At 42.1% G+C, this 9,519-nt stretch overlaps 1 protein-coding gene across 3 annotated transcripts in view; it reads left to right on the top strand.

The window, feature by feature from the left end:
* The first annotated feature begins 470 nt into the window (after positions 1-470).
* The window catches only part of LOC116381567 (alpha-1,6-mannosylglycoprotein 6-beta-N-acetylglucosaminyltransferase B-like), a 14,001-nt gene continuing 4,952 nt past the window's right edge, over positions 471-9,519 (top strand). For 2 of the 3 annotated variants that reach the window (XM_031843829.1, XM_031843828.1), the window contains exons 1-11: positions 471-549; positions 661-716; positions 1,755-1,870; positions 5,532-5,664; positions 5,756-5,898; positions 7,503-7,567; positions 7,829-8,002; positions 8,157-8,324; positions 8,566-8,735; positions 8,918-9,049; positions 9,380-9,513. In XM_031843829.1, coding sequence (XP_031699689.1) covers positions 691-716; positions 1,755-1,870; positions 5,532-5,664; positions 5,756-5,898; positions 7,503-7,567; positions 7,829-8,002; positions 8,157-8,324; positions 8,566-8,735; positions 8,918-9,049; positions 9,380-9,513 — 1,261 coding nt within the window. In that variant the 5' untranslated portion in view covers positions 471-549; positions 661-690. Of the gene's footprint in view, positions 550-660; positions 717-1,344; positions 1,425-1,754; positions 1,871-5,531; positions 5,665-5,755; positions 5,899-7,502; positions 7,568-7,828; positions 8,003-8,156; positions 8,325-8,565; positions 8,736-8,917; positions 9,050-9,379; positions 9,514-9,519 lie in introns of those variants that run through there. The other variant, XM_031843830.1, reaches the window with a different exon arrangement.

Raw genomic sequence — 9,519 nt, 5'->3', positions numbered from 1 at the left:
ACAACTGTCTTGCAACACAGTAAGTCCGACTTACATCTTAACTTAACTTTAATTGTTATCTATAAAGTGTCCAGTGGGTATTTTCTTGGGTCTATTATTATGCTGACTATTGTTACTGCCATTAAATTTGTACTGTCTTTTGTCTGTATTGTGTCATTTAGGGCCAGAGGTTTGCACCATTTGAGCTATTTAAATGAGCTCCCTGCTTGAGTATCAATTCACAAGCAAGGCTTAAGTCTAGCCAGCGCGACTGAAAGAAACTGTGTCACCCAATAGCGTGGGCTCCATTGTATCCGTGAAAGGCCTAAGCAGCACTCTGGCTATTCTTTTCTTTAAAGGGGAGTCAGGTTACCTTGACAACTGCAGGATGCCTACCCATAGCCCCTGAGCCAGAGAAAAGGCACGGCCAGAGAAGGAGGGAAAGAAAGCGAAGAGACAAAAAAGGAGGCAAGATACTTTCCAGCCCCAACTATATTAGCTATATTTAGCTTGTGTGTTTTGAAAATAGGCCTGATGGTCTCCAGTGGGTTGGGACGGAGACCCAAGGAGGTGAGGATGTGTGTTTCTGTGTGTGGTTGTCCATGTGCTGGTTTGTCTTGTAAGCTGAGCTGTTGAAGCATGTTGAACTTACTGGGATTTGCAATGTCCTTGTTTTGACAGTGAGGTCCAGTATCCTGTCAACAGAGGGCCATGCATGTTGCACTGCGGCCACGCAGGTAAGGCTCAGCGACGTCAGATCAGAGGCCAGGATGTGGTTCAAATGTGCAGTAGAGAGAAAGCGATGCACCGCGCCTCATCCACGCCTGCCTCTGCATGCCCCTGCAGTGTGCACTGAGATTTTGCTTTACTTATTTTAGCTGATTGGTCTGAGTGGCACCTCACAGTGAACATTAAGCTCGTTGACTAAGCCCAGCCCAATGAGTAATTGATTATAGTTGTAATCTTCCCTTTTACATCACTTGCAGTAGATATCCAACTATCACAAAGTATTCTGCTTTTTTAATGATCTCAGCTCTGATCCTTTTCCATGCTGTAAATGCCCTCAACCAAAGTGATGAGTGCTCTGACAGCTTTGATGAAATGCAGTATGAAAGAATGAAATGGAAATAATTTGTTTGGATCTGGATCTGGAGCTTTATAGGCACTATAGGATTGCACATGTACTAAAGCTTGGCTACGCCGTGTTCATTTGGGTATGGGCTGGTGGGTTTAGTGGCCCGGTGAAAGCGAGAGCTCAGTGGCTGCTCTCTCTGCCCCAGTTAAACCGACGATGGGAGCCCACGTGAGCAGCGAGCAGATACGCGCCATGCTGGCACGTCACGCTTCAGATATTTGTTTTGACACACCAGGGTCCTCACGTGAAGTCATGGAACAATTTAGCTCGCCACATTCTCAAGGCATTTGGCGAAAGGCAAAGTCAGGCTGTACGTTTTTTATTGCATGAGATCCGCTCTTAAAATCAAACATGTGAAGTCAAAAGTAATGAATACATTTCATATATCGTTAGCTTAAAGATATGGATAAATGCTTGCAACTTTAAGCTTCTGTCACGACAAGGTATATGTACGAATGCAAACTTGGCCAAACCAACTTAAATATTGACAGTTTAATTAAAAATATTGTAACAAAATACAACTTGTGTCTAAATTGTGTTACCTTGATTCATGGGGTACCACTGCATAGGAACCACTGATGTATTGTATGCTGTTTGCTGCAGCATTTCAAGAGGTTCCTCTGTGTATTGTGCCCTCTAGTGGTTGCCTGGTGCTCTGCCTGTGCCTGTCTGTGTTCACCCTGCTGCTACAAAGCCTCTGGGTGCCCCTTGAGATGACCAGGGATGAACCTGCTGGGAGGTCACCTGAGGAACAAGGTAAGCCTCAATGGTGTTTGTGCCACACGGCATGAATAAACAACATACATGAACACATAATCTCAGCCAGAAGTGGTGTCTTCACAGTAGGCATTGATTGGGGGAAATAGGGCAGCAGTATTCTTTATTTTGGAGAGAATAACTGTATCTCTGGTTGATAAGACCTCATCTGACTGTGTTTCCAATGTAAGATGAAGCTTTGTACACAATTCACAGTGGGTCCTCCCATGTGGCTGACAGATACCCCTGTTAAACTCAATTGTCTGGTTAAGCTGTTTCCCTAAAGGAGGGTATTTAAGGGGGCAGGAGACAGGGTTGTTTGGGCAAAAGCTTTGTTGCTGGTTTACAAAGATGTGGCAATGTTAACAATCTCCTGCAGAGTATGTTTTTCCCTAAAATCAGCATTCTTTCTTTTGCACCCAAGGAATAAATTAGCATATTCTGGCACTGTGCCTCTCCCAGAAGTCTTCTTAAACATCATCAGGAGCATGGTACTAGATTCAGCGAGCTCCACTCTTTTGACAGGAAACTTGATTTAATATTTAACATTGTTTGCATCATTTGAGTAATTTCTGATGTTTTACTTTTTGTTGCATTTGTTTGTTTTTGGAAGTTTCTTAATTCAAAGGAACTTCATTCACTTCTGAATTATATGGAACTGGCTGAAGTCATATAGAAACCCATTCATGCACATGATTTAATTCCACAGTCAGTAAAAATAGCCATCTTTGGAGGGTTAATAACCAGATACACAGGCTTGATTTAAGACAGAACAAGCACACTTTTTGTGACAGACTTTAAATAAATCAGTTTCAAAATGTAATCACGATAAGACTTTTTATCAAAATATATGATCCTTTTCTTCTCAAATTCTAGGAAAATAGTTTTTAGCAGACAATATAAATCACTGGTGCATCTCAGCCACAGACCCACAGTTGCTCTGCGCTTTGAGGACAAGTCGTGTACAAAGAGCCACCCAATGGTTGTGTTGGAAAATGTACCACACGGGGGAAGCTGTTGGTCAGCACGTGCCGTTAATCCAGCTACAATTGACCGAATACTCAGTTTCAACCAGTCTCTGTGAAACATCACAAGATAAAATAAGTTCAAACTTTATTGTCCATTCACACAGCATCGCATGCTTCAAACAATCAACGGAATAACATAAAAACAACGCAGAAAATCTGCCATGTCACCCTCCAGCAACCATCAAACCATTACACAGACATCATTATAAAACATTATATGAGTATATATATATACTGTATATACTCATATAATGTTTAATATATATGTCAAAATACATGGATAAAACATAACACATCAAATAATATAAAAATATATAAGATATACTATACTACGCCACTATAGTACTAATTATTTGAGGAAAAGGCTTTAATAGGATGATATTAATGACATACAACTGAATTGTTTCATTAAAATGCCAGATTTCTTCTATGAAAACTAAATATGTTGGCTCTGATATAAAGGAAGTTCATAGATTATTATCATTTCATTAAAACATATTATTGTGTTTTGAAAACACATAATAAGGGCCTTTGTGCTGCATACATTTCTGTCTCCGTGAGATCTTACAATGTGCAGAAACAACTTATTAATATAATAATTGTCACAGTTCAGCTCCACACCCTCCTCACTCTTATTGTCAGTCACTCCCTCCTCATTAGTCTAAACTCCCTTCACCTGTTCACTCACCTGCCTCTGATCAGTAATCAAGCCCCTATATAGACTCCTGCCTCCCAGACACATTTGCCAGATTGTTCTTCGGTTCTATGCCAGACTCTCCAGCACACTCTCACGGACTGCTCTCCTGTTACCGATCCTGCCTGCCCCTGTTCTACCTGCCTTGCCTGACTCCCGGTAAACCCACCCGCCTCCTGATCTTGATTAACTCTGCCTGCCGTATCTGGAAACCCTGCCTGCCCCTGTTTTACCCGCCTTGCCTGACTCCCGGTAAACCCACCAGCCTTCTGATCCTGACCCTGTTTGAACTCTGCCTGCTATATTTGAAGTTAGCAATAAAAGCCAAAGATCTCTGGAATCCTGTGTTGCATTTGGGTCCATATACAACCCGTTACAAATAATAATATTAGAAACATATTTTCTAATATGGATATGACAAGTAAGTAAGGGTTGCACACACATACCCATTCATACATAATTATGTTAGTTGTACTTTTACGAGTTTTTAAATGATTTGGTCATATAGTTATCTCACACAACTGGCATTAAGTTGTTACAGGATCCCACCTCGTCGCTCCCATTCATCTTTCATTGCGTCTGTGCCCAAAGGGCCCCTGGGCATGTGCATAGTGATATGCTGAGCAAACAGTGATGAAGTGACATCACCAGTCTGGTGGATTTTTACTGTGTACCGCAGGTTATAGCTCTATCCCCAAGGAGATCCTTACTGTGACCTCAAAGCAACCCCAACACTACCAGCAACCCCTCCAACAAAACACTCAATATTCCTCATTCACAGGCAGCATAACTCTTTCAACAGTCCTCCCTGCCTCATACAGATGATTCCAGTGGAGACATCCTTGATATGCCATCTCAAATAGCTCATTCTAAGCCCCTCCAGCAGGTTATGGTCCATAGAGTTATGGTATGTCTGGTAACTAGCTGTGTTACTGTGAACACCACTACTTCAGGTTAGCCAACACAACACAAGAGGTACTGGATAGTTTTCATTTAACTTTGTATGTAAAAAAAAAAAAAAAAAACCCCAACTGTTATAACTTATATACTGTAGTAGACACTGTAACCAACATAAGGCTTTATAGCAAAACATCTTTTTCTTTAAATACTCTTTATTGGTTAAGGCTGGTTACAGACCTGGGGAAAGATAAATCTTACAGGTGAAAATGTGATCAAAGAAATATGAATGAAAAATACATATTAAAAATGATATTCATATATTCAATTTTAGTTTTTTTCACCTCTTCAGGCCTCTGAAAGCTAAGAAAAACTGAACATGCTTACAACTCATTTCTGCATCAAGGTCATTCCTGTTAGAGAGATGTTGCATAGGTTTAAGGGGTCACAAGCCAAAAAGGTTGGGAACCGCCAGGTTAATGAATGCACCTGATGGAAATCAATGTAAATGTGCTCTTTGTAAATAGCTTGAGGTCAGCAATTTTAGTTTAACCTCCAACCATGGAGGCGTCAGTGGAAACTTTCACAAAAAACATACAGTATGTCTGTATGAGTGTATGTGCCTGTGTGTGTGTGTGTGTGTGTGTGTGTGTGTGTTTGGGCTGGCTCTGAAACCACAAAGCAATGTGAGATGACCACAAAGCTCCAGCAACACTCAGAAATATTTTGTTGTCAGAAATTATGACATCTTTATCCGCCATATAAATAGTCCCTCAGGAAACGGCACCTCTATAAATATGACTACATGCCATTACCCCCCACATGCAACACAGAAAATACACACAGCCATAATGTTCTGCTTCGTTTGCAGCAGATCAGGTTAAGAAAATATAATTGCATAACCCTGCTGTTTCATGAGACACAGAACAAGATTTGCCATGACATCATACAAAGTATTAGTACTTAAACATCATGGTAGGGGGTAGAATATGATACCGTGTACGTAGATGACATACCATGTTGTATGTTCTTTATGTCACAGGTCAGCGTGGTCTTGGCTTTCGTAGGCTGGCGCTTCGCTTGGAGGCTTTGAGTACTCGGGTGCAGAGGCTGAGCAGAGAGAGCGGTCAGGTCACCCAGCTGACCAAAGATGATCTCAGTCTGTTGCTGCAAAGGTATCTGTATAGTTTGAACATATAGAAACAACAGAATATAACTTATTGTATTTGTTCAGGCAGTGTGGTTACACGTGGGTTTATTTTTCAGCTTCAGACAGGATCAGCAAGGTTTAGCCCGCCTGGTGGAGAGGGAGCTGAAGAGAGTGTCTCAGAGGCTTGACCAGCTCAGCCGTCATCCACACCCTCGCCATCAGTCTCACACTCCAACACATGACCTCAGACCACACGCAGGTAAAGCCCAGACCTTCATCACATTTAATCTCTCTTAAATGATGTATGTAATTATATTCTCTGGGGTTTTTTTTGGGGGGGGGGGGATTTAGGAGTTTTCTATGTTACTCTTATAGTGTGGATTTGTCATGTCATGCGGGTACTTACCCAAAGACAGAATTTGATTTTAGCAGATATGGAGGATCTGTGGGGTTTAGATCAGACTACTGGGGCCCCAAAGTGAGATTTAGACCGAAAAGACGTGTATTAGGCTATGACATACAGACCTTTACAAGTTTAGCTTTGATTTTACAATACTAGAAGCAGTTCATTGTCCAAAGACAAAACAGAGATTTTAGGGTTTGTTCCAGTTATAATATGCTTTAACATTCTCGCTACACCAAATAAATACACTCTCCCCTCCCAACATGTTGCCAGCCTCAATAACTGCTCTGTGGTTTACTGCAGTGGTAGTGTGATACTCTGAGCCAAATGCATGGTTCATAGCCTCAATGGAGGTTAACCACACAGTGAAATTAACAAGCTGTGGTAATGGAGGGTGTGAATAGGGGGGTTAAAGGGCAGTTGGTGCAGGTGGTTATGGGGAATGAAGTCCTTGAATAGAAGTTTAACAAGTCCCTCAGAGCCAGTGCCGATCAACTGGCCGTGGGGAGGAAAAAAAGTTTACATTTACACTACGACCCTCATGAGAGGTGTCAGGTGAGAGTCGGGTTATGCACCCGAGTTGGCACGCGAGGGGTCGTGTGTGTGTGTGTGTGTGTGTGTGTGTGTGTGTGTGTGTGTGTGTGAGAGAATGAGTGGCTACATGCTCTCCTCCCTTCCTGAAAAAGGGAATTCATAAAACTTGGGCCACACACACCACACTGTCTATATGCGAGGGTACACACATGCAGTATGTGCACACATACCACCCGCAAACATAAACAACACACTTCCCAATCACCAGCCTTTTCGCCCCTTACCCTCCTCCATCTCACATTACCTCACACCCATAAAATACGACTGAATTACCCAGGAGTCCTTTCACCAACTTGTCTACTCATATTCTTGTTTTTGCAGAAGGGGCACTTTTTTCCTCTTTTTTTGCTGTGCTCCTACAGCATATCACTGTTTTTAGGCTTTCACACCTTCACTTCGGGTTTTCTTATCTTTTTTTCTCTCTTTTCTGTTTTAATATGTTGTTTTACATAGCTAAGGACTGCGTATTTTGGCAAGAATTTGCATTGTAAAAGGATATCTTTGGTTGGAGGCAGGTGGGTCAGGTGTGTGTCAGTGTGTGTGTGTGTGTGTGTGTTCGTTCATTCCAGATGATTGACATTGGCTAGAGATGGTGGGTGGGGGGGCTTACTGGAAAGGGCCTCTGAGAACACACTGCCTCTACTCTAATGCCTCTTACACGCATGGCAGCACTATACATCGTGCTGATGGCTGCCATTCATTGTGAACATTTCAGTTGAGAGGTTGTATATCAGAGTTATTGTCCACTGTTCTTCATTAACTCCACAATGTGCTTTCTGTTACTAAAGCAAGGATTGTGGTATAATGATGCATTCAAAATGACCACATAAAGAGAAACTGTGTGACGGCTAATATCTCACCCACAGGACCCAACGAGAAGTGTGAGGTGCCAATGGATCGTGCGTATCCGGTATGTGCGGAGAAAGTGGAGGTGAGAAAGTGGAAATATATGTGGTAGCATGAACCTAATGACACTGTGTGCGCAACGTTATGGTTGCATTGAAGTGCTTACCTCGACTTAAAGTTTTATGTTTCGTATTTAGTTCACGGTATATGAGCTGATTATAGAAATACCATTTTAAAATAATGGGCGTTAGGATATAGCATGTATATAATGTATGTTATTTATACTGTACATCACCAGAAATGTGGCTCGTTATTTTGTCTGATTTAACATCTGTCTCTCTGGCAGTTCCTGCGGGCTCGTTGGCAGTCAGACCCCTGTTATGCCTTTTATGGGGTGGATGGTACCACCTGCTCCATATTGACATACCTTAGCCAAATAGAGGACTTTTGTCCCTTTCGTCTTGGAAGAAACCACTCTGCACTGCCATGGCACCAGAAACCTCACTCTTACACAGAGAAGGTACGAACACAACACGCTAATGCCATTAGCATTAGCGTGTCACTATAGAACTATTCAGCTCATGATCTACTCTACTAAAACACGACTCTACTATCATTTCTATCTGCCGTACACGTCGCACTGCCTCCTTGTTTAATACTGTGATTTTACACAGGCTGAGATACGTACAACTATGAGCCCACTGTATGAGGTCATCAGCAACAGCAGCGGTCCTGCCGTGAACTTCATCCGGTCCAGAGTGGAAAGGATGTCCGAGCGGTGGATACAGGCTGCTCTGAGGATGAGGCAAAGCAGCAACAAGACAGTCTCGGCCCAGATGAGGGTATAAACACCAAGACTTTACATTTAGAGGTTTTCAAAAACATGCCTGCGTGGCCATAATGTTTATGTAAAGGGTTTTTAGTGTACCGATTTTTAATATTACCAAAAATCTAGTTTTCAACTTACACTTATTCTAAACTCACTTCCATTATGAATGTATTATGAACTGTTGTCTCTACTAAACTGCCATGTTGGCATCCATTAAAGATGGATTCAGGACTTTATAACCTCCCATCCTCTAGGTGCTGCTTTATCCTGGGGCCCTGGCTGGCAGTGTTGGCCAGCGTTTTGAGGCCCTGGTGGATAGAGGGGGTCCTCTAGGGGAGCTGGTCCAGTGGGCCGACCTCAGCGCCTGTCTGACAATCCTGGGCCACAACTTAACCTTCAGTACCTCACAGCAACTGCTCCAGAGGTTAGCTCCACTGTCCACTAGTTACTTTCACCTAACACAAAATATTATGTATACTTTGAAAGTACTGACTACATATATGAAAAAAAAAAAAAGGATTTTAATAGTTAATTGATTTGTAGAGAGTCAAAAGATCAATGCTGAAGAATTAGTAGTGTGACGTGTGTTTATTGTGGCTGGTCCAGCCTGATAGGTGCTGCGCCAGGCCGAGGCAGTTGTCCAATCCAGAGGCCCCTGACCTTTGACCTCATCTACACGGACTACCACGGCCTTGCTCACCTTCATGGCGCCATGGGCCTGGCTTTCCTGCATTACCAGTACAACCACAATTTTCTAAATACATAATTATGTCTCTAGTATATCGATATACGGTTCCATATTCTCTAAATAATATTGCATCTTTATTTTACATTTACACAGTTTTAGAGTTTTTGCAATGAGCCACAAGTCTGTTTCATGGTCTTTGGGATAAAGATTAAAAAACCCTGACATTTACCTAATGGTAATTATAAATGAAATAGCCACATCGTACGCCTTCAAATAAAAGACAAATGTGATCAAAAGTTACACATTAAAGTGTTACATTAGCAGACAAACCATGTGTATAAATATAAGAAACACTTTGTGATTAACCTTTTTTTTTGTAGGTGTCGCTTCAGAATCCTGGACTCTTTTGGCACTGAACCAGCCTTTAACTTGGGGAGCTATGCGCGTAGTCATGGATATAAAACACTGTGGGGAAGCTGGGGACTGCAGCCTCTGCAGTACATGACCATGTTCCGTAAGT

Source organism: Anarrhichthys ocellatus, unplaced genomic scaffold, assembly GCF_004355925.1.
Source record: "Anarrhichthys ocellatus isolate YVR2014 unplaced genomic scaffold, GSC_Weel_1.0 scaffold4, whole genome shotgun sequence".
In the NCBI taxonomy this organism is placed as follows: Eukaryota; Metazoa; Chordata; class Actinopteri; order Perciformes; family Anarhichadidae; genus Anarrhichthys; species Anarrhichthys ocellatus.
Note: the sequence above shows the minus strand (reverse complement) of the source record. Positions and strands in the feature narration are given on the sequence as shown.